At 44.1% G+C, this 25,410-nt stretch overlaps 1 protein-coding gene across 4 annotated transcripts in view; it reads right to left on the bottom strand.

Moving 5' to 3' along the window:
- Positions 1-25,410, bottom strand: part of acacb (acetyl-CoA carboxylase beta) — a 127,256-nt gene that overhangs the window by 23,224 nt on the left and 78,622 nt on the right. For 3 of the 4 annotated variants that reach the window (XM_068006050.1, XM_068006053.1, XM_068006051.1), the window contains 12 exons: positions 23,507-23,606; positions 21,067-21,174; positions 20,427-20,483; positions 20,275-20,316; positions 16,797-17,012; positions 14,526-14,681; positions 9,219-9,422; positions 7,743-7,898; positions 6,315-6,437; positions 4,230-4,499; positions 3,600-3,697; positions 431-551 (listed from right to left, as the gene is read on the bottom strand). In XM_068006050.1, the coding sequence (XP_067862151.1) occupies positions 431-551; positions 3,600-3,697; positions 4,230-4,499; positions 6,315-6,437; positions 7,743-7,898; positions 9,219-9,422; positions 14,526-14,681; positions 16,797-17,012; positions 20,275-20,316; positions 20,427-20,483; positions 21,067-21,174; positions 23,507-23,606 (1,651 nt within the window). The remainder of the gene's footprint in view (positions 1-430; positions 552-3,599; positions 3,698-4,229; positions 4,500-6,314; positions 6,438-7,742; positions 7,899-9,218; positions 9,423-14,525; positions 14,682-16,796; positions 17,013-20,274; positions 20,317-20,426; positions 20,484-21,066; positions 21,175-23,506; positions 23,607-25,410) is intronic. The other variant, XM_068006054.1, reaches the window with a different exon arrangement.

Below are 25,410 nucleotides of genomic sequence, written 5' to 3'. Positions count from 1 at the left end.
ATGTATCCACAGCTAAATTTATCTTACTTTTTTAACCATTTACTTTACTCCAATCAGCAAAACTATAATTGTATAATCTTCCCATTCTTATAAAACACCAGATCCTCCAACTTCCTGTGAGCAATGTCATGGAAGATGCACTATTTTGTTTTTTGATTAAGAGGGGTGGTTTGACCTGCAGCCTAAAACTTACACATATTTTTCAATCTGCAAACTTGTCTAATTAAGCAATTAAATACTGATTGACCTGAGCCTGTGTTTACTTTATGGCACAGCTCCACCTGAACAGCAGAACAATACATTGCGGATGATATGGTATAACTCTCCTATCCTTATAAAGCAGTCCATCATCGAACTTACTGTGAGTAATGCCATACGAGATCCACCGGTAAACTTGTAACAGCGGAGGAACACAGCCTGTCACACTTACCAGACTGATTGTGATGATGTCATTGTAAGCGAGGGAGGATTCTCCAGCAATGGTACCGGCTCCACGCAGGTTCTCCACCCCCAGGCCTTCCTCCTTACCAATAATGTCAGTTATAACATACCTAGAAAACAGGACCATGGTTAGGAAGGTCACGAAGCCCTTCCTACTCAACCAATTTTGTTGAAGAGGCCATTAATGATGGTGCGACTACTGCTTGGAACAAGAGCCGTAAAAGCTTATAAAACTTTCACTACTAAAATGTTGCTCCCATAAAAAATGTATTATTCAACTAAAATACATGTACAATCTTTTCTGAAGGCCCAATACAGCAAACCGCCTCTGTTGCCATATCGCATGAAGATGAGAATTGATGGCTGCCATCACAGTTCAGTCATTAGTCTTAGAAGATTTGATAGCCCACTCCATTAGATGAAGCAGATGGACAAATGGACAACCTATTATAAAATGTCTGTCAATGTCTCTCTAAGCGAATGTTAGTTCTTACTTGGATTTGATTCCTTCCCTCAATCTGAGAAAGTGACTTGTCACCACTCATCATCTCTTCCAGATTGCTTGACTGAGTTTTCAGTATATTTTTTTGACAGGGTGGGGTAAATAACACAGATAGACGCCGTGTCCTACTCCACTGCACACCATTTCAGTGCAACAATGTGCCACATCACTGGCATAGAACCGAAGGATCTTTAAAGCTTTCGCTATAGAAATGTCTACATACAGAGTTACAGAAATTAAGTGATATTTAGCTCATCAAAATCGTTAATTTATCAAATATAAAAACAGAAAATGTTAGAAGTACACTTTTCTCATGCTAAACAGTTCCCATAGGAAAGCATTCTTGCTCATGATCTGAAGTGTGACCTAGTGCACAAAGTAATCGGTGATGGTGAACCCTGGGTCAATAAGAGATCTATTTTTTTTATTTGTTCATGGGATGTGGGCGTCGCTGGCAAGGCCAGCATTTATTGCCCATCCCTAATTGCCCTTGAGAAGGTGGTGGTGAGCCGCCTTCTTGAACCTCTGCAGTCCGTCTGGTGAAGGTACTCCCACAGTGCTGTCAGGTAGGGAGTTCCAGGATTTTGACCCAGCAACGATGAAGGAACGGCGATATATTTCCAAGTCAGGATGCTGTGTGACGTGGAGGGAAACGTGCAGGTGGTGTTGTTCCCATGTGCCTGCTGCTCTTGTCCTTCTAGGTGATAGAGGTCGTGGGTTTGGGAGGTGCTGTCGAAGAAGCCTTGGTGAGTTGCTGCAGTGCATCCTGTGGATGGTACACACTGCAGCCACAGTGCGCTGGTGGTGAAGGGAGTGAATGTTTAGGGTGGTGGATGGGGTGCCAATCAAGCAGGCTGCTTTGTACTGGATGGTGTCGAGCTTCTTGAGTGTTGTTGGAGCTGCACTCATCCAGGCAAGTGGAGAGTATTCCATCACACTCCTGACCTGTGCCTTGTAGATGGTGGAAAGGCTTTGGGGAGTCAGGAGGTGAGTCACTCGCCACAGAATACCCAGCCTCTGACCTGCTCTTGTAGCCACAGTATTTATGTGGCTGGTCCAGTTACATTTCTGGTCAATGGTGACCCCCAGGATGTTGATGGTGGGGGATTCGGCGATGGTAATGCCATTGAATGTCAAAAGGGAGGTGGTTAGACTCTCTCTTGTTGGAGGTGGTCATTGCCTGGCACTTGTCTGGTGCGAATGTTACTTGCCACTTATCAGCCCAATCCTGGATGTTGTCCAGGTCTTGCTGCATGCGGGTACGGACTGCTTCATTATCTGAGGAGTTGCGAATAGAACTGAACACTGTGCAATCATCAGCGAACATCCCCATTTCTGACCTTATGATGGAGGGAAGGTCATTGATGAAGCAGCTGAAGATGGTTGGGCCTCAGACACTGCCCTGAGGAACTCCTGCAGCAATGTCCTGGGGCTGAGATGATTGGCCTTCAACAACCACTACCATCTTCCTTTGTGCTAGGTATGACTCCAGCCATGGGAGAGATTTCCCCCTGATTCCCATTGACTTCAATTTTACTAGGGCTCCTTAGTGCCACATTCGGTCAAATGCTGCCTTGATGTTGAGGGCAGACACTCTCACCTCACCTCTAGAATTCAGCTCTTTTGTCCATGTTTGGACCAAGGCTGTAATGAGGTCTGGAGCCAAGTAGTCCTGGCGGAACCCAAACTGAGCATCGGTGAGCAGGCCATTGGTTATTGTCTCTGGATTTATGGATAGGATTTTAACTATGCACCCAAAGTCTGAGAACAAGTATCAGTCACGCCAGACAGTATCAGATGGCATTATCAAAATAAGTTAATTCATGGATAGAGTCATTTACAGTAGCAGCAAAATACAGCCATTGCAAAAACCAGCTCAAATAATGGCAGTGTTGAATCCATTCATAAAATAATTAAAATGGCAAGCAGTTGGTTCAGTTTCTTTGGGTGGCTTTTCTTTGCAGACTTTTCAAGTAAAATATGTTAGACTCTTGTCAGTAGCTTAGTAGCACCCTAGCCTTATTCAAAATTTTATAGCTATTTCTATCTGCAGCGCTTGGTCTGGTCTTGTGGTTCAATCAAATTTGTAATTAACTAGAATATGAGAAATGTCCAAAACTTATACTTCTCGCATTCCTTTTACAGTATTTTCCTTTCCATTGAGAAGCCACTCTGGAAGATTAATGCAATTACCAGTATAATGCACAGTTATCTACATTAACACATCTACAGAGGCTCATTGAAGATCATGTGAGGGGGAGGGGAGGTTGACGAGGGATGTCTGAGTTAACATTGTCTTAAGTAGACAATAAGGTTAATTAATTGGCTGATGATGCATGTTAATTGTTTTGCTTCAAGATGCTATGGCTGTTAGCAATCAATAGCCTGACTGGCTTTTTTCTGATCCTGCTTCAGGCAGGAATACAGAAATGCAGCTAATTTCCCAGCATGCAGTGGTTTTGAGGGTGGTATCTCTATTAAAAGAAACTTTGTAAAGCTACGTAACAAAAAACACTTATAAACCTATACTCTACTTTTGTCACAGACTCTTTTGCCAGTTGTTCAAAAGAAAAGACGTTACCCTGTCTTTTCTCTTTTCAGATGCTGACTGTACCTTAATTTCAGATTTCCAATCTTTGCTGCTTATGGCACCCACCTGTACTCTCCATCCTCCTCTACATTTTCACAGTGTACAGAATTAAAGGGGCTAATTCTGGTGTAGTCCTGAGGTGTCAAGTACAGGTACTTGAAGCCCTGAGAAACAAAATGGATATTAGAAAAAAAAAACAAATGAGAAAGTTGCAATCTATTTATACTTTAAAGCTATAAAGCTTAAAGCTGCCGATGAACCTATAATGAAATTATATTCTTGATCAGTTGACAAATCATCCCAATTGACAAAGCACATGCACAAAGTGATGCATTTTGCATTTTGAGTGTAAAATGAAGTTTATTTCAACTGTTATGGAAGAAATACTGTACTGGAGTATTACAAGGGTCACTTCTGAAATGGTAACAGTTTCCCTCTGTTACCTTGCTTGCCCTTTCAGTGTCTATGGAGGTGTTATACACCCCTTTAGTGAAACTGCTTCCACTTACACTGCACTAATAGAATAAAAAAATGAACAATAACCAGATTTGGATGGAGCTATGCACTACATCATCATCCCATTAATCATCTGGCAGGGTACACTTGTGGAAGTATTAGGGACCCACACCCACTCAATGGAAAGACAGTGAATTGAGTAACTATGAAGGCAGAGGGAGAAGGAAAAGAACTACTTACCTTATATGGATTGTCTACATCTTCCCAGGCCACCTGGAACATGTGCCTTATCTCTTCAGCAAGCCCAATCCTGGCACCACTGTTAGCTGCTATAAAGATTCTTGGAATGCCTTCTGCTCTTGCTAGTTCAGATGCCCGTAGGAACAGCAAATCCTCCTCTGGGCCAAATGTACCAACCTTATAAGTGAGGTCATTACAGATGACAATAATTTCACGTCCATCAGGATACTCCGGAGTTTTAAAGTTCATTTTCCAGGCCACCATTCCTACCTGAGGGAAAGTTCGACACAAATATATTTAGTGCGTGGAGGCATGTGACTATGACAAGGCTGAAGGTATATGAGTTAATATATAGGCATCACACCATCCTTGCCAAAGGGTTTTGTTATTCTGTCACAGAAGGTAAATGTGGTCGCTAAGTTATATGTAGCAACCTCCTGCATGCAGCAATGAGATGAACAGCCAATTAATCTGTTTTAGAGGTGTTGGTTAAGGGTTAAATGCTGGCCAATGGAAGAATTCCCCTGCTCTTCTTCAAATGGTGCCATGGGATATTTTACATCCATCTAAACGGGCAGACGGGGCTTAGATTCGACACATCATCCAAAAGACATCACCTCCATTATTGTAGAACGTCCTCGTGACTATCTGTCATCTTAGATTACGTGCTCAAGTCGTGCATTGGGCATTCCTGTCACGCTGTAAGAATGTTATTGTTCCAACTAACCACTTACCACCAATGGAAAATCAAGTCATTTAATGGAAATTTAAACTGTGCACATTTAGGCTTAATACTGGGAAATGAGCCTCTTGACCGTGCCAACTCTGTCTCATTTGTAACTCAGACAACTTTTTTCATGTTTAAGGAAAGTCAAGACCAAAAATGATAAACAAATAGGGCTGCAAGAATCCACAAAAAAAGTGAATAATCAATGGCTTTTATATCATATCAAATCATGTCAGCTTTGGCTCAATGGTAGCACTCTTGCCTGACTTAGAAGGTCAAGAGTTCAAGCCACAATTCCAGAGACTTGAGCACATAATCTGGACCGATACTTCAGAGCAATATGAGGGAGTGCCGCATTGTTGGATGTGGCATCTTTCAGATGAGACATTAAACTGAGGCCCAGTCTACCCTCTCCCCAGGGGGTTGTGGATGCTCAGTTGTTGAGCATATTCAAGGCTGAGATAGATTTTTGGACTCTAAGGGAATCAAGGGATATAGGGATAGGGCGGGAAAGTAGAGTTGAGGTCGAAGACCAGCCATGATCTTATTGAATGGCGGAGCAGCCTCGAGGGGCAGTATAGCCTACTCCTGCTCTTATTATGTTCTCTCAAGTGGATATAAAAGATCCCATGGCTCTTTTCAAAGAAGAGCAGGGAGTTCTCTCGGAGGCCTGCTTAACCTTTATCATTTTTGATCATTTTAACTCATTGTTGTTTGTGGGACCTTGTGTACAAATTGGCCGCCGTGTTTCCCTACATTACAACAGTGATCACACTTCAAATCTACTTCATTGGCTGTGAAGTGCTTTTGGACATCCTGGGGTTATGAAAGGCACTATATAAGTGCAAATTCTTGTTTTCTTTCTTTATAATATGGAAGGTCTTGTAATTTATAATTACATGGCATAGCACTGCCCCACCACCACCACCCACACACACGAGGTGAAAACTCACAGAGACGAGGTGCACACAAGTTAGTTACAAAGCCGAACAGATAATTATAATGTGATAATTATGTTCTTCTTCCTCTCTGTTGAAATCAGGAATTGTGCCAATCCTGACTAACTGATTCTTTCCCAGGATATCAAAATTGTGAAACTCCTTACCTCTCTGCTTTCCCTTTTTCCTACAATTAATAGGTTTTAAAAAACAAACTTGGCAATACCTAGCCACTACTTTTTAATGGATCTCATCTTCTGTCCTACTGCTTTCAACTTTAGTGACATCGTACACTATGGGCCTTGGCCCTTCACCTAGGTTTCTCAATAAAATAATGTCTCAATTAATCTTCACGATATAGAATATTTGAGGCACCGTGGAATAAAATAGCATCCCATTCTCCGAGTGAACTGTACATACCTCATTGCCTCCGGGAAGCCTGTTCATGTGCACCAGCTGACCCTGAGAGTCCAGCACAAGTTCTGTGCACAGGAGTGGTTCCCTAGGATACTCCACATCAGGTCCCCACAGCTTAGAGAGAGCCTGGACCACAGAAGGAAAAGATAGGTAGAAACCTTTTAAGATTAATTCTTCTCCTCCGATTTTTTTTGATACAAAGAGGAGCAAAGCAACAGATCACGTTAAATAACCTCTGATCAGGGTTTTGTAAGTGTTTCAATTTTGCTCTTCAGATATAGCACACATTCTGTAGAAGTGGCCATAGAAAGTTCTCCAAATAGCTTAATGGGTAAACACAACATGTGGTATGGTACTGAGTTATGCAGACCAAGAAGATTTCTCACCTGTACTGAACTAGCTGACCTCAGCTGGGGCAACACAATTGGCTTCAGTAGCTTGAAAAGGGTTGAATCATCTAGGTTTCTCATTCCTGATCATCATTCAGTAACGCCTGCTGAAAAGTGTGTGTGGATATTGGGTAAGGACAAGATTGGATTTGGCTGTCGTGAGGCACCTGGGTTTAAAGAACCTGACAACATTTAGTATCCAGGCTAAATGAGCAATGTACCAGGAGACAGCCAGTGGCCATGTAATTGCACTCCATCTGAGGAGAGGGAGAAAAAACTGGGCAGAAAGAAAGTGGAGGCTGATGCAAATACCATCCAGAAAATGCATGCTATTTACTTAAGTGCTTTATCGCTACGGGATGTTAGAGGAAGGAATATCAGCTCACCTTACTCAGATATCAGCTCCTTTAGCCTGAAGGGAACATCACTTATCCAGTTTATAACATACAGATACAGGAGTTGAGACATGTTGTACTCAAGCCATACTGTACTAGATGCAAGAGAAAGGCAATTTTTTAACCTGGTATGTACTGCGGGTACTGGTATGAGAGTTTAAAGTATTTAAGACACTTATTCTTTATTTAGAAGCCAGCACTATGGAGCAGGACCCAACTCCGGGGAGAACGTATTACTTCAAATCACATGACGACTTTCTACATGTGATAAAAAGGATTCTCTTCATAGGTAAGTTAACAAGCAAATGAGCACCTCATTAACCTGCGCTTTGACTGAATAGTCTCCTGTAACATAACTCTAACATGAATGTGTGTGGGAAGATGCTTTTTTCAATTCAATATTGACATGGTCTCCACTGTGTGGTCTGATTATTTATCCAAAAGAATGATCACACTTGACCAGGTGCATGAACATTGGATGAAGACAGATTCAGGTACGGCTGTGCCGTCCCTCACAATCAAATAGTCTGCTGACACCCATAAGATATCAGAGGGTGCCCAGCATTTGTGGAACCACACCTCAAAAAGGATGCAACACCTTTATGAGAAAAGAAAATTGCTAACGGAAGATGAAAAAACAATCTTACCTGTTGAAACATTTCAGGAAAGTCATATACATAGGTCGTTCCCAAGGACTGTGCCTGGAATCGCTTTGCCTGGAGCAGGTCTTTGGTGACATAAGGTGAGTTGATCAACATTCCATGGAGAGGCCCCTGCTTATCTCCATATGAACTGAACATGATCTAAATACAAGCACAGAAGGCAAATTTCAAGTGTTACTATTTTTCAAAGAGAAATTCATCAGAATTGATATGTAATCCAGGGATCGACGTGCCCCAGGAATCCAGGTAGAGTTTGCAGACAGAAAGAAACATTTATCAGAAAGGAGAGGCCACATTTTCACTCTTATGTCTGTTCTTTGAGTGCTCTACATCAGAGTCTTAAGGTGCCTCCTATCCCTTCTTCTGCCTCCCAGATTGACCACTGTTCTCTATCACAGTGAAAAAGTTTGGGAATGTCATTAGGAGGCCGATCTAATGCAGCTCAACCTCCCTCTCTCTATGGTTATACCTGGGGTTCACAGGATCTAGCCTCTGTAAAACCAATAGGGAACAAACAAACTGGCTACGCACAATTGACATAAGGGACATTAAGAATCTATTACAATTTTAACGGCCATAACCCTAATGGAGTTCAGCATGAAAGCAACATTGAGATTATGACTCTTCCCTTCCCAGGCTTCCCACCTCTGGGGATGGGCTTTCCACTGACATCTATTATAAACTCACCGAACTTTACAGCTACCTGGATTAAATTTCTTCCCACCCTGCTTCGTTTGGACTCCATTCCCTTCTCTGAGTCTCTCCATCTCCCCGTTCGTTCATTCTGATGAGGCTACCTTCTACACCAGAGCTTCCAAAATTTCCTCCTTTTTCCTCAGCTAAGGGTTCCCCTCCACCTTGGTAGACAATACCTTCAGCCAGGTCCATTCCATTTCCCGTGCTTCTTCCCTCACCCCTTCCCTATGATAGGGTTTCCACCTTCCATCCTCCAGACTCCGCATTCAACAGGTCATCTGATGGGGTGGTCTGCAACCTTGGTGTCGAGCTGTTTTTTCTTCTCCCTGACTCCTCCCTAGCCTGCTCCACTTGCTAGTTTTTTTGAGCATTCTCTGTGGTTCCTAATACCTTTAGTATCTTTCATTATGCCTCCTATTGTCTCATGCTAATATCACTTGCGCCATTTAACCATCTCCTGTTTTCCACTTTTCGTGTGTGTGAATTCCTCCCCCTTCCCTTGTTCTGTCCCTTTTTAAAAGCTGTTCATCTGCAGTATCTTCCCTTTTGATTCACATCTGAAACATTAACTCCTCTGTTCTTTCTACAGATGCTGCCTGACCCATGTAGTGTTCCCAGCATTTTCTTTTTATGTTTCAGATTTACAGCATCTGCAGATTTTTGCTTTTTGTTGAGATATTTTTCCCTCCCTTCTAAAGGGGAATGGAGCTTTAAAATGCACCTACATTTTCTAGACATGTGTTCCCTGATTCAACAAGTGTGTACCTGTCCAGTTCTGGAAATTGTCACCTCCTTGTACAGGCTCATATCCAGGTAATATCCAGATTCATTGGTGAGGAGCAAACGGATTGGGATTGCCTTTCCTGTGGGAGTTAAACGGATATTTATTTTGAGCTCGGCCTGCAAGACCCTGAGTTTCCACAGCCTGCTCCCGTATCTCATCACCATGTCATGGACGGACTGTTCAATCTAAAAATAAACATTGAAAGAAATATGTAAATGTCATATCTATGCAATAAAAAAGAACAAGGGGAAAAATTCGATAAGGCCTATTATTGGGTGTAGGTAACACGATCCACTATTAACCCGCGCCCGATGGCCCCTATGCAGGCAGCACATGAATTTCGAGCTGCCTTCTAATTACATGATATCTCCGTGCAGCCAGTGCTACCCGCGCTGCTGAAAGGCTGCATGGAGAATGAGGAAGCCCGAAATGGGGCGTGCTCGGCGCATGTCATCAGCAGCCTGCACCTATTAAAGGTGCAGGTGCACATTTTAAAATGGAACGTGCACAGTCCACCGGAGGAGGGAAAGATGGCAGGACCGACGCGACAGCGGGCCCCACCCTTCTCCAATGATGCACTGGAGGCCCTGGTGGAAGGGGTGGACGAAAGGAGGGCCAACATGTTCTCACAGGGTGGCAGGAGACCCTCCAGTCTCCAGCTCCACAGACATTGGGAGGCTGTGACCCAGGAAGTGAACACCAGGAGCAATGCACCACGCTCGCGGGTGCAGTGCCGAAAGAAGTTCAATGATTTGACACAAGTGGTCAAGGTGAGTGAATGCAAATGTCAAGTGGCACATCCTACCAACTGCACCACTGCTCCACGCATCACACTCCCCGTCACCCACCCACCCCCAACAAACACTGCTCATCCATATGCAATGCTGCACTCGGCATGCTGCATCTCACCCGCACATAGTACCACACTTGTAGGCCACAAAACCACCACTCATAGGTCACACACACTGGCAGCTATTCGACCACGACAGGCACATCACCCTCACACCTTGCAGGATACTCAATGACACACTGCCCTTTGTCTTGCAGGAGAAGGTGGCGCGTAACAGCCAGCAGCAGGAGAGACCTGAGGGACGACAGGCATGCCTACACGTCCTCACCCCCTTGGAAGAGACTGTGCTTCGGATCGTTGGCCGGGCCGTTGCTGTTGCCGTGACCATGTGCCGCGCTGGAAATCCTGATGAAGGGTGTCTCTGCATATCTAATGCTCCTTCTCGTTTTCCACATCTCCCTCCTCCCTTAATCTTTTCTGACTCATGTGCTGCAGATGCTGTCGGCACACTCGTCTTACTTTTTCCTCTCCCTGCTCCACAACCCGACCTATTTCCCTTTGTCATTGCAGGTACCCAAGAACGTGTGGTGGCACCATCCAAGGAAGAGGAGGAGGGGGGGCGGGGGGAGGGGGGGGACACTGAAGGCACACCGTCACTCGGTCTGACATTCGCATCCACCAGCTCAGAGATTGACACTGTGCATCCTTTAGAGGCTAGGTTAGATCTGCATGTAGTGAGACACTGGGCACAAATGCGCAAGAGCCGGATACCACAGTTGCCAGCTCGCCGAAGGCCGAGGTCACTCACTAGTTCTGCTGCAGAGGAGTCAGAAGAGGACTTCGATAGGCCAGGCTACAGATGACGGCTAATGGGCGTACACCACCAAATGCTTGGGGCACTGGAAAGCCTGCGCACAATGAGACAGGAGGAGTCCAGCTCCATCTTGGCACAGGGCTTTGCGCAGAGCTTGGAGCCCATCCTTTCCAACATGGAACGGGTGGTCCCCTCCATCAGCACATCTGTGGAACCCATGATGCACGCCTTTTGGCCGATGGCGCGGCTTCCATTGCAGCACAGACCAATGTCATCAAAGATCTGCAAGCTACAGTTGCAGCTCAGACTGCTGCTATGGAAGCTCAGACTGCTGCTATGGAAGCTCAGACTGCTGCTATGGAAGCTCAGACTGCTGCTATGGAAGCTCAGACTGCTGCTATCATTGCTCTGAGGAACACTGTGGAACAAGGCTTCCAGGGTGTCACAGCACTCCAGCAATCCGTTCTCCAGCTGATCACCAGGATTGGTGAAGCGCCGCCCCATGTGAGTGGCAGTGGTGCCATGGCAGTCGGACCTGCTGTCCTCTCTCAGGACGACAGCATTCCTGCTCCCACCCCTGCCACTCCGCTAGTGCCCCTGTTGTTGCCTATTAGCCAGCCAGACCAGACTGGTGCCCATACCGAGATGGTGCAGTCTGAAGCTGGGCCCTCCTGGCCCAGAGCTGCTCGAGGTTGTCCTCCAAGGCCATCTGCACGCTCCTCCATTGAAGGCCAGCAGCCTTCCACCAGCCTCTGGGGATGCACCTCGTCAGAGCACTAGGATAGGTAAAGGCACACGAACAAGAGGCACTAAGGGAATGCGGAAGGGTGAATAGTTCTGTTCTGTTTCCATAATTTGATTTGTTAATTGATAAATGTGACCTTGAATTTGCATTTGGTGGTGGTTTTCATTTGTGCGATGAGCTGAGGGGGAAACCAACGTGCAATCAGATGGAGGGTGATTTGATTGTCATGTGGAAGCAGACAGGTGGGGAGTGTAGGACTGTTAGTGAGTTGGGGGGATGCAGTTGATATTATTGATTGCGGGCACGGATCAGGCGAGCACGCAGAGACCTTGCAGACAAGGCGTGTGTTCCCTGTTGCACCCTAGCGTCTTCCTCCACTTCCTCCTCCGGCTCCTCCCCCTCCTCAGCCTCTTCCTCCTCAGCCTCTTCCTCCGGCTCAGGGACTTCTCCGATCGTCAGTGGCAAGGGCTGGTCCCTCATGATGGCGAGGATGTGCAGCATGCAGCATACCACCACGAATCTTCCCACCTGCTCAGCGGAGTACTGGAGGGCTCTCCGGAACGGTCCAGGCAGCGGAAGTGCTGTTTCAGGAGACTTATGGTGTGCTCCACGATACTGCATGTGGCAGCATGGCTCTCATTGTAGGCCTGCCATGCACATGTGCATGGATTCCTGACCGGAGTCATGAGCCACGGCGTGAGGGTATAAAGCTTGTCACCCAGTAGCCGACCTTTGACTTGCCGAGCCGTGTGAAAGAAAGCTGGCACGTTGGACTACCACATAACAAAGACGTCATGACTGCTCCCAGGGTAGCGGGCATCAACCTCCATGATTCGATGCGTGTGGTCGCACACCAGCTGCACGTTCAGGGAGTGGAAGCCTGGTCGGTTGATGAAGATGGCCGAGTTGATATGTGGGGCACGCAGGGCAATGTGCATGCAGTCAATGGCACCCTGCACCATGGGGAAGCCAGCAATGCGAGCGAACTCCCGTGCTCGCTCGTTCTGCTTGTCTCTGTCAAGAGGGAAGGTGATGAGCCTGTTCCTCATCTCGTACAGTGCATATGTGACTTCCCATGTGCAGCAATGCACTGCATACTGCGAGATGTTGCACATGTCACCAGCAGAAGCCTGAAATGATCCTGAGCCGTAGAAGTTCAGCGCCACGGTTACCTTCACAGCCACAGGCAATAGTGTCCTTGCCCTGCCCGGAGGCTGCAATTGTAGCCGCACCAGTTGACAGATCTCCGTCACGGCCTCCTTGGTGAACCTCAGCCATCGGATGCAATACTCCTCGCTCATGTTGAGGTAAGAGGATTGGTACCGGAATGCCCTCATTGGTTATGGCCTCCTGCTCAGTGCCCTGCGCCTCCTCCTCCTCCCTCTCCTCGCAGCTTGACCTGCTGCGTGTGGCTTCTCTGCATGTTCCCAGTTGTGTTCAATGCCCAGCGGGAGCCCTAGCAGACCACCCACGGTTACCAGGAATGTTGTTCAGCCTTGGTTGTAACTTTCTGAACCGTAAGGCAGTACCTGCCAAACCACTTTCAAATGTACTGCAGCAACTCTCAGTAACTATAAGGGAGCTTCAAAAAAACACTTCCTATTCCACCAGAAGCAATAATCCAGCAACTAACCTGCAACACCTGCGTGGTCCCTTTAAATAGTGCTGGTGGGGGGTCCTCCAAGCCATCTAGGACATGTTCAGGTGTGCATGGTTAAGACTGTGCGTTGAGTTGAGCGTTAAGCAATAAGTCCCAAAATGGTGTCTATCATTTTAAATCAGCATTGCACACTGATTGTACACATTTTCTCCCTACTTTACATGCAGCCGGCGTTCGGTATTTGCGCATGCACTAATATCTATACCAAGATGCCGTCCGCGCACGTCATGCTGGAAACGTGCGTGCGCAGCCAAGACACCATCTTGGCATATCGGAAGACCGCATAGTGCCGAATCAACGGGAGCTACAAGGCCCAATTTCTAGCCCACAGTCTTTATAGAGGGGTAAAGAGTCACACATTCTTTTTGTTGTGACATCAGTACTTGCAAGAACAGCAATGATGTGCTTTGATGGAAATTATGTGTTTGGTAAACACTTTTGAATAAAGCAATACATACTCAAAAAAGAAAAACAGCAAGTCTTGTGCTGACAACAAATCTTAACCCCAAAATACAAACATAAAAGATTTGTGGCCCCACAACGATGATGACCCCAATAAATTTATGTTGTGATGTGCCTTTCCTCAGGGGAAACAAAAGTGAATTGTGTCCCCAACCTCCAACCAACAATCAAGAAATTCGACACTCAAGATTTGAGCAACTTCACCACCTCAATGGCTCACACAATACAAGCTGTGGATGGATGTCAGCCCTTTACGCAAGCTCAGAATTTTGAGACAAGGCCTAACAAGACACATCAATTGACCACAATACTTAGTCTCATTGATGTGTCTCGTTAGGGTTAGACTCAGCGATATAAATCCAAGTGTGCAGTGGACAGCTGACATTCCAACTGGAAACCATAACAAAAGATATCCAATTCGGACAGCCTGTTATGATAATAAAATGAACATTGATCAGTCACTTGAGGCCATCAGTATTTTTAAGAAAATATACAAAACAGCACTATTACTGCATCAGCCTCCGATTAAAAGGAAAGAGAACTCTAGGGGTAAGTACCATGAGTTTGAAGTAGCTACTTCTTTGACATGTTCTAAGCAATTCCTTCCCAGAACCTGTAGGAGTTGTCCATTTTGTCCACAAGGCCATGTATTAGAAATGTGTATCATGGGGATTCGTACGGGTAAGTAAAAAGTAAAATACTTGCTTGCTAAAACCGTTTTTCTCCAGTTTTAATGACAGACAGCATGAGCAAGAAAAAGAATAACATTCTTGAGATAACAATCTAGAGAACCACAAGAAATCTGTACTTCTCAAACCTTGGATGGGTCCATTATCACAGTTGGCACAAAGTTGAGGAAGATATGGTTGCAGTCAGTGTGCACAGTCTGCTTGCTAAATGCCACCTCCAGTTCATCCATGGCCTCGAGCAGCAGACGTTCCCCTTCATTTTGCAGATATTCAAAAGAGGCTTCCTACAAAATGTAAAGCACACAAGATTGAAATCGCAACAGAAGGGTGATCGAGATTAGTTCCTTTTAATTTTGCTGCAATTATCTGAGGATCTGAATCTCCCTATTTTTTCCCCAAATCCTCATTTGACAACTGCTCTGAGGCCTCTACACATTGTAATCTAAGTTCGCCTCAAAGTGGTGTGCCTTTTCCTGTCCAGGAATGCTCCTTAGAGGGAGAGCTTTAAAAGTCAGTAATATTTAATCTAAGGGAAGTTCTTTCCAATTGATATCTCTTAAAAAAGAATCTTCTATTGGGTCACCTAGTGAATAATACCAAGGAGAGGCCTAATGCTATCACTTCCATCCCATTTGAAGGATAACACCATGGGCATGATTTTATCGGGGGGGGGGGGGGGGGGGGTAGGGGGGGGTGCGGTTGGAGGGGGAGAAATTCCTGACGGGAAACTCGGAAGTACGGGTTTCCCAGGCCTCCTTACGATTTTGACGTAAGAACGTCTTCTATTTTTCTTTTGACGGTTTTCTGCCCGACAGGCTGGCCTCAGTCGGATGGGAGAAGAGGAAGGAAGAGGACGTGAAAAGGTAAGTGTTAGATGGGAGGGTGGGGGGGGGGGGTCGAGGGTCATCAGGGGGCTGGTTAGTCACCGGAGGGGTCGGAGATCATTGGGGGGGGGGGTCGCAGATCATGAGGGGAGAGGGGGTCGGAGATCATGAGGGGAGGGGGGGTCGGAGATCATGAGGGGAGGGGGGGTCGGAGATCATGAGGGGAGGGGGGGTCGGAGATCATGAGGGGAGGGGGGGTCGGAGATCATGGGGGGGGGGCAAACGATCGATCGCATTTGTAGGGTCACCGCAGGTAGGCTTGTTGGGCCTGGGGGAAGCACTCCAGCTCCTCTGGGCCCACAAGCAGTGCTATAAAGGCACTTACCTGCAGTTTCAGGCCTTCTTGCCTCCTCTCACATGGCATAAAGGAGAAGGCCCGGAATCCCGGCCCCCAGGGGTTAAAAGCAAAAAAACTGTCAAAATGGAGGCCCGCAACCTCATTGAAAGCTTTTAATGACCGACCCGCCTCCCGAGAGTTGGTCGTCAGCCCCTCGTCCCACCTCCATTAAACTGGAAGTGGGCGCTTTGGAGGTGGGTTTTAGATTTTTAAAAGTTTTACTGCTTCCCCCCCTCCCCCCCCATCCTCAACCCACCCGTTTTTCCCCATTTAAAATCATGCCCCCATGTGTGCAAATTAGATAAATCAGGGATAGGGTGCAAGGGGAAATAATGCTGGTAGCTTTGAATTTACTTTAAGGATTTACTTTCATTACAAGTTAATTTTGCTTCACGGTATTAAGCCCAATATGGCATGGAACTCCCAGCTGTTTCATCTTAGACTATGCTGGTAGTTGCTATTTTGTAAGTGTTTAGGGTATTTTATAATACATTGTCTCTATTCTGCAACTACACCTGCCCCCACCCCAAACATTTCTTCAACTTATCTCTTTTTTCCTTCTTCCCTATTATAGCTCCAAGATCTTTTAATGCAATATTTTGTTAGCTTCTCCAGCTATTAGTATTACCATGTACGATTTCCTTTTACACATTTGCTTAAATACCAGTTTTTAGAAATATGCATATTAAGTAATGAAGCTTTGCTACCTGGAAATGGGATTGGAGGTTATAAAACTAGGTACAGGTGGAGATGGTAAAATACTCTGGAGGGCCCCATAGTTCACGTGATGGGAAATGTTGGTAACAGTCCAGGGCTATCAACAATGGAGATGTAAGGATGGATTAATATTTGTTTTTCTGATTGCCTTTCGAAATCAGAGAGTACTCGTACAGAACTTTCCTTCAGGTGGGGTAGAGTTCACGATAGGGTAGATTCTCCATATAGTCTGTGGAAGCAGCAGGCTAGATAGATCAAATGGGCTTTTCTTGCTCAAACTTTCTTATGTTACAATCACCTTCTTCCTCCCACCCCAAAATCTTCCTGGATTGGAATCAATTTCTGGTGCGAAAAGTCCATCATGCCAGGTGTTAAAATGGTATAAATGCTAAGCCAAGCTATGTGCTTGGTTGCAATCAAAAAGTTGCACTTAAATGGTCCGTTATCCCTAGGTTCCTCACCTTAGTGATGAGGTCAGGATGTCGTATTATCGCTCGGACAAAGAACCTGTAGTCGGTGATCTCTGCTCCCTTCTTCACCTTGGCAGCACCTAGGTACAGGTGCATCTTATGATTTCCACAGGGAACAGCAGTGAGGTCAAAGTTTCGCATCCGGTTGAGTTCCAGCTGGAAGGCCAGCGCCGGGTCTAAATGCCGATAAATACGATCCTCTGCAAACTGGACAATGAGATTTTAAAGCACAAACACATCATAGACTTTTAATTGTAAATGGAATGACTTCTCCTCCCCTCTTCTCTCCTGAAAGTACAAACTTCTGCAAGGGTCTAATTCTACCAAGGTAAATGTCTTACCGATACATCAAAAAGTGTCAGTTCCTCAAGTGCAATAATAATGAACATCACAGGTTGTTTGACCATGGGGGTGGGTGTAAATCACAGACAGCCTGATCCTGTTCTCGTCTGACATCTACAAATGCACACTTTTCAGCACGTGTTGCTGGAGTGTGATAAGGAGAGTGGGCACTCTGGCTAATTCTTCCCCTCACTATCCCAGGTGTGCTCAGGCCAGTTATTGTAACTTTATCAACATGGTTGAGATCAGCTAACGCAGCACAGACTAGAGATTGAACCTGATCTGTACAGCTCAGATCCACACTGAACCTTTAAATAAGATGATTTTAACAAAATAGCCTAGAGAGACTTTTTGTTTTTTGAAGATAAAAGTAAATCCTTATTCAGAAACCTTTGATTTAATGTCCCAAGTTGTTACCTACATGCTTTTTTCTTTAGAGAGAGATATCGGGCATGATTTTATCGGGGGTGCGGTGGGGGGGGGAAATTGCTGACAGGAAACCCAGAAGTCCTTACGATTTTGACATAAGGATGTCTTTATTTTTTTAAATTTTGTTTCCCGCCTGACAGGCCGGCCTGATTGACAGGCTACCCTCAGTCGGATGGGAGAAGAGGAAGGTGAAAAGGTAAGTGTCAGATGGGGGGGGGAGGGGTCAGACATCAGGTGGGGTCAGTCATTAGGGGGTCATCGGGGCGGAGGGTTGGGGTCATCGCGGGGGTCGGAGATCGTGGGGGTGGTCACTGCAGGTAGGCTTGTTGGGCCTGGGGGAAGTACTCCTGCTCCTCCAGGCCCACAAGCTGTGCTATAAAGGCACTCACCTACAGTTTTGGGCCTTCTTGCCTCCTGTCATGTGGCGTGAAGGAGAAGGCCCCAGGAATCCCGGCCCCCAGAGGTTAAAAGCAAAAAAAAACTGTTAAAATGGAGGCCAGCAGCCTCATTGAAAGCTTTTATCGACCGACCCACCCCCTAAGAGCGGGTTGGTCGCCCAGCCCTTGTCTGGCCTCTGTGAAAACCGTAAGTGCGGGATGGAGGCGGGTTTTAGATTTTTTAAATTTCTGCTGCCCCCTCCCAACCCACCCGTTTTTCCCATTTGAAATCATTCCCATTGTCTTTATGAAAAAGTGATCAGGAAAATCTTTATTCATTTGTTAAACACATGAAGTAAATCCGGTCAAAATGCATTGTTGGGACTCCAGTGAACGAAACACACAAGTTTTCTGACCATCCTCCCAAAACAAAAGCCTATCCATGAAGACAATGCCTTTCAAAGTTAAATAGTAGCGCACTCTAAAACAAATAGCTCTGGCTGTCTCTGCGCTTATCCACGTTCTGGGACATACAGACTGCCATTTAGTTTACCACTAACCAAACAGGAAGTCGGTGGTCAGAGGGCAGGAAGTGGAGATCTTCAGCTGTAGCTTCACACAGTAATTCAACGAGGCCCTGTCTTCCCTCTCAGGCGAACAAAAAGATCCCACATTATATCGAAGAAGAGCAGGGGAGTTTGCCCCGGTATCCTGGCCAACATTTATCCCTCAACCAACATCACTAAAACAGATTATCTGGTCATTAACGCATTGCTGTTTGTGTGATCTTGCTGTGTGCAAATTGGCTGCCGCGTTTCCTACATTACAACACAGACTACACTTCAAACGTACTTAATTGGCTGTGAAGTGCTTTGGGACATCCTGAAGTCATGAAAGATGCTGTGTAAATGCAAGTCTTTCTTTCAACAAGGCAATTGGAATTGAGAACAAGCAGCATGCCACTGATTTAACAATTTTTTTTTAAAACAAGGTTGCAGTTGAAAAGGAGGTTTTCACTCACATGTATTTTATTTAACCATTGAACATTTTTAATTACTCAGTGCTTGTGGGAGGAGTGGTTTCCTGACACGGGTTGCACTTGCACAGAGATTCATACACAGATCAAGGGTTAAAGCAATTTGTTTATTCTTGGTCCCTGGTGTTCGGTTGGGTCAGGGAACGCGGAAGGTATTAGGTGAGGTTTTTAAACAAATGTTTCCAAATTAGTAGTTGTGGTGGGATTGGTGATTGAATCGCGAGTGAAATGATTTGTTAGTGCTTAGCATGGCACGGATAAGTTCACCCAGGCATTCTCTTCAAATGACAAGTTCAAATGGAGTTAAACACAAAGATCTTGAAACCTTTGCCATTACACTGGGTGTAAAAAATTGTCATTTGAAAGCATTTTGAGTTGATCAGGCTGTAATTCTTTTTTTTAAATAGAGAGGGGCAGAAGGAAAACATTTTAGTAAAAAGTTTAAAATTAAAAAAATACAAAGAACTAGGTTAAAACAGGTACGCTAAGTTATATTTATTAGAATTGTTTTAAGGTTTTACTTTGGGAGTAATATTACAGTAATAAAGCAATTTCCGATCTTTGATTAACTCTATTACTGTAATATATTTTAACTTTCAGCATCCCAATGCGTCAACTTACAATGCAAAAACTTACAAGTCCAGCTGGTCCAGCAGGAGAGCAATTTCCCTGGCTTTGTTGCAAGTCTAAGACTTAAAATTTCAAATTAAGGACTATGGGGAAGTATTGAAGAAAACAAACTGAAAGTTTAAAAAAATTACTGAAGATTTTGAAAACTTTCACCGACTCAACAATTACTACACAGATGTATCAATTCTCAACTACTCTTCCTCCTAAACTAAAATTTTCGGTCATCTAAGTTCAAAATATCAGCATTTTGGAACAGTACACTTTCAATTGCCGGTAGCAGCATTAAGCACTCTCTGGTCAGATATAGCGCAGGTTAAAATTCCCTTTACCCCAGCACAAGTCTTTCATCCCCAACCTCAGAAGTACTTCCTAACACACAAATGCAACATTTCCATTTCCCTCATTACCCTTCCTTCTGGCCTCTTAGTGAGATTAATAATCAGTTGTAAATTTGTGTTGCTAAATAAAAATCATGTTAGCTGGAAGGGAATGGAGACTTTCTGTGCTGGATTTTCAAACCCAGGTTCCAGAAATAAAAGGACAGCCTGCCACCCAGTGCTAGACTTGGAGTCTTCCGCATGCTCCAAAAGACATGCAAACACGACTTAAAGAGGCAATACCTTGTCTTGTACAAGTGACAAATGGTTTTGTGTACCTCAGTATCTGCCCTGAAGGTGAAGAACTTGGGAAATTCTCGCTGTAAAGAGATTGGAAAGAAAGTCTAAAATTCAGTGATCACGTTGTGGATACTTAGAATAATCCTTTATGTAAAAGTCTTGACTAATGGGCCAATTTAGAAAAGCTTACCTTCTGTCCGACTAGAAAGGTGATTCGTCTGATCCCATAGTCGAAGAGAAGTGTTTTCTGCAAACACAATGGAAAAGGAACAGCTGAAGCTTTTGATGATTTTTCTAGCAGAATCAAGTTAGAAAACTAACTTTTTCAGGAGTAAGCTGCTCTGGAAACTATCATGTTGGTCATTTGGTTTAGTCACTATGTAAAATTTTCATTTTATTTCTCATGAAAACTGATACAAAAATTAGTACAGGCAGACATTTTCATGCCATAGTTTGCTCTTCCAAGATACTTTTTACTATTTTATAACTTTAATTAGTAAACAGTAAATTTAAACAGATATTCAGAGGAACGTCTTGGAATAATCCTCCCAACCGGGTAGTAAAGACAAGAACAATGGGGTCATTCAAAACGCAATTGGATGTGAAGATGAAAATTAGGGGTAAGCTTCAATCACTTTTTCTCATCCTTGACTTTTCTAATGTAAAAAGGGCCAAATTTTGATGATACTGTCCCTTAAAAACATTTGTGATGATTAGCAGCAAAACTATAATTGTCATGGGACAACCTAGGGCAATATCCACAGCACTCCTAGCTATAGTGGTGGCCTTTCATAGGTCAAGTCTGAAAGGCATGTTGTATAGATAGATACCTTTGATTGGCAGAATTTGCTGAAGATAGGCACCAGTTCATCATCCTGCTCACAATCAGCCTCTTTGAGGGCAACATTCAGAATATGAATGGGTTCCTCCTTCAAACTCTGTTTTGATAAATAACATTTTAAAAAGGCTTTTATTTATCATTACTAATTGACTTACAGGCCATACAGGATAAGCAGTAACAGCTTCCTGGATATGTGTTCATTGGGAATCCATATTTTCTGTGGCAGATGAACACTTCTCCCACTTCTAGCTCGTAACTTACTATATCTCCATTTTATTTATACTGCTCTGGTCATTGCTGTTCTGAACTTTCCTTTCTCATTCTTCCTACGATTGAAATATGGAATCATAGAATTTTATAGCATGGAAGGAGGCTATTCGGTCCATTTGTGCTGCCCCTCTGAAACCATGCTTTCATTGCCTCTAGACTTGATTTCTCAAGCGCCCTGCTTTCCAGCTTTTTGATCTGCTCCAACTCAAACTCCAACTCAGAATGGATAGCAAGCTAGCTACAAAACAGGGAGTAGGTGTTAAGGGTAGCTACTCAGACTGGCAAAAGGTGGGAAGTGGTGTTCCACAGGAATTGGTGCTGGGACTACTTGTTCATAATTTACATTAACGATTTGGACTCAGGAATCAGAAGTACAATTTCAAAATTTGCCGGTGACACCAAATTAGGGGGTGTAGTTAATACAAAGGAAGAATGCGTCAAGATGCAAGAAGACATTAATAAACTTGCAGAATGGCTGTGTAAATGGCAAATGAATTTCAATATAGGTAAGTGTGAGGTGGTGCATTTTGGTAGGAAGAATAAGGAGGCCACATACTGCTTGGATAATAAGAGTCTAAATGGGGTAGAGAAGCAAAGGGATCTGGGGGTACAGATACACAAATCACGAAAGTAGCGATGCAGGTTAGTAAGACCATAAAAAAGGCACACCAAGCACTGGGGTTCATTTCTAGAGGGATAGAATTGAAAAGCAGAGAAGTTATGTTAAACTTGTATAGAACCTTGGTTAGATCACACTTGGAGTACTGTACACAGTTCTGGTCTCCATATTATAAAAAGGATATAGAGGCATTGGAGAAGGTGCAAAAAAGATTTACAAGGATGATACCAGAACTGAGAGGATATACTTATCAGGAAAGACTGACAGGCTGAGGCTCTTTTCTCCAGAAAAGGGAAGGCTGAGTGGTGACCTGATAGAGGTCTATAAAATTGTGAAGGGGTTTGATAGGGTAGACGTAGAGAAAATGTTTCCACTTGTGGGGGAGTCCAAAACTAGAGGTCATAAATATAAGATAGTCACTAATAAATCCAATAGGGAATTCAGGAGAAACTTCTTTCCCCAAAGAGTGGAAAGATATGGAAAGTGCTACCACAAGGAGTAGTTGAGGCAAATAGCATAAATGCATTTAAGGGGAAGCTAGATAAGCACATGGGGGAGAAAGGAATAGAAGGGTATGCTGATAGGGTTAGACGAAGAGGGTTGGGAGGAGGCTTGTGTGCAGCATAAACACCGGCATAGGCCAGTTGGGCCGAATGGCCTGTTTCGGTGCTGTAGACTCGATGTAACTCATCCAAAACTCCACTGTCTGCATCCTGTCCTGCACTAAGTCCCATTCACTCATCACCACTGTACTCAAGATCCTCCATTGTCCCCATTCCACTTTCCTTTCCCTATATACTTTTAAAAGATTTCTTTTTCACATATTTAACCAATTCCCTTTTAAAAGGCATTATGGATTCTGCTTCCACCACTATTTCTGGTAGAACATTCCATATCCTAACAATCTTCTGCATAAAAAATTTCTTCTAACCTCTCTCTTTGTTCTTTTGGTGATTTACTTAAATTTATGCTCAATAGTTACCAACTCATCATCCAGTGAAAATAGTTTTTCCTAAAACCTCTCTTAATTTTGAATACCTCTTATCAGATCTCCTTTGTTCTAATCAATAAGTCCCAGTTTCACTAGTCTCCTCTAAAGCCACGCATCTTCGATATCATCTTATCGAATCCCTTCTGCACCCTCTCCATGATGTTAACATCCTTCCTAAAGTAAGGCATTCAAAACTGGGCACAATATTCTATTTACATGGCCTTGCTCCTTCCTACATCCTCATTACAGTCTTCCAATCTAACTCATTCTTTCCCAGGACCTCAAAATTTCATATCTTGCCTTTCTCCTTTAATATACAAGTTTTAAAATCCCAAACTTGGTATCCTCTAATCTTCCTCAATTTATCTTACCCTCTTTCCCTCTGTTTTCCATCTTTCCCTCCTGGATTCCTTAATTTTAAAAAAGGAAGTACCCCCAGAATTTGCTAAGTGTTACTTTGAAAGCCTACATACATTAGCTCAAGAATGGAATATTTATTTATAGATTTGAAATTCCATATGTAAAACTAGGAGATTAGCAAAGTCCCACCTTGTTGTCCTCCTGATCAAAGAAAGTGGATCTTGTCTCAGAAAATAATGGACTATCCAGAGACGGGTCAGCAAAGCAGGCAATCACTTCTTCAAAGTTTCTTTAAAAAGTACAAATATTCAAATTATTGACATCTAATAACAGAAAACATTAAATGATTTATACCATCAGTGTGGGCCCACAAGATGAGACATACACTGAATTTATTCTGCGTTTCATTGGTATTATTTGTTCATTGCAGGGGCTATTTTTGTACAACACAGAACTGAAACAGTGAATAAGGTCCTGCAATTGGCATTCAATTTTAATGCTTTGCCTTTAAAATGTATTTATGCAATGTTTTCAGTGCTAATAGTTCCAATATGGATATGTAAATTAGATTTTCTAATAGATTAGTAAAAAACTAGCTATAATACATTGATCTAAACTAGCTATGCATAGACCCATTTAAAAAAAAAAATTCTTTGAACTGCTCCTTGTTTTAAAGCATAGCTACTTGCTGGAATATATTCCACAGATGCCTTCATCACATCACCCAAGCAGTTATTCTATACCTTTGAGCCTATACAACGAGTGTTGGCAGGCTATCTGACTATGGATGGTATTACCTGACATCTAAAACGACATACTTTCAAGCAGAAGTCACTGAACAGTGACCCTAGGTTTGTTGTTTCTTCCTCCCTTGCTGAAGTTTTGGGAAAGGAGGGGGAGGGGAGAGAAAGAGAAGAGGGAGAACAAGAACAACTTGCATTTACGTAGCATCTATAAAGCAGCAAATATCCCACGGCACTTCACAGAGGAGAAATGGACAGTGAGAAGTGTTGGAAGAGTTAGGAGATATGACTGAAAGCATGGTTGAAGAGATAGGTTTTGAGGAGAACTTTAAGTGGCGGGGAGAGGAGTAGCAAAGCGAAAGGGTGAGGGGGTAAGGAGTTCCAGATGCTGAGCCAAGATAATCAAAGGTTCTGCCACTGGTGGTAGAGTGGAGGGAAGAGGGGACCCACAGAAAGCCAAAGCCGGAGGACGGAATGGTACAGGCTAGAACACAGGGTTGAAGCAAGCTGCAGAGGTAGGGTGGGGCAAGGACATGAAGGCAATGGAGGTCAGTGAGGATAAGGGTGATGGTTGAGCAGAATGTAATAGAAGACATCATGCAAGTGGTGGAGTTTCGGATGAGTTGGAGTTTGTGTAAGGAAGAGTTCAGAAAGGGGGTGTTTGAAAAGTCAAATCCAGAGGTAATAAAAAAGTGTGGTTTCTGCAGCAATGGGGTTGAGGTAAGAGCAGAGACAGGTATTGTTGTGGAGGTCCAAATAACCAGTCTCAGTGATAGATAGGTTGGTGAAATTTGAAACTCAATTCGGAGTCAAACAAAACTTTAAGGTTGTATATCATCTGGTTCTGCCTCTGTGAGCAGCTGAGGTAAGGGCACACATTTTGCGGCAGAAGGATGGCTTTGGTCCTCCTGATGTTCAGTTGGAGAAAATTCTAGCTCATCCACAAAGATGTTAGGCAAGCAATCTGCCACACATAGATGGTTGTAGATTCAAGGGCGATAGTGGAGAGGTTAAATTTTGAGTCGTTAACAAACATGTGATGGTTGACCGTGTAACCACAGATAATTTCACAGAGCACCAACATGACCATAAAGAAAAAGAAGGAGGTCAAGGTGTAGGACCTTGAGGTACTCCCAGGGTGACCATGGAGGGGTGGGAGGAGAGGCCATTGCTGGAGAGGTGCTAGCTGTGCTGAAACAAGAAAGAATGGAACCTGCAAAGGTGAACAACAGAGGAGAGGCAATGAAGGAGGATAGAGTATTCACATGTGTGGAACATCACAGAAAGATCAAGGAGAGATCACATGCCAAGGTCACAAAGCAGGTCCTTGGTGACTTTGACCAGAACAAA

Source organism: Heptranchias perlo, chromosome 25 (assembly GCF_035084215.1).
Source record: "Heptranchias perlo isolate sHepPer1 chromosome 25, sHepPer1.hap1, whole genome shotgun sequence".
Taxonomy (NCBI): Eukaryota; Metazoa; Chordata; class Chondrichthyes; order Hexanchiformes; family Hexanchidae; genus Heptranchias; species Heptranchias perlo.
Note: the sequence above shows the minus strand (reverse complement) of the source record. Positions and strands in the feature narration are given on the sequence as shown.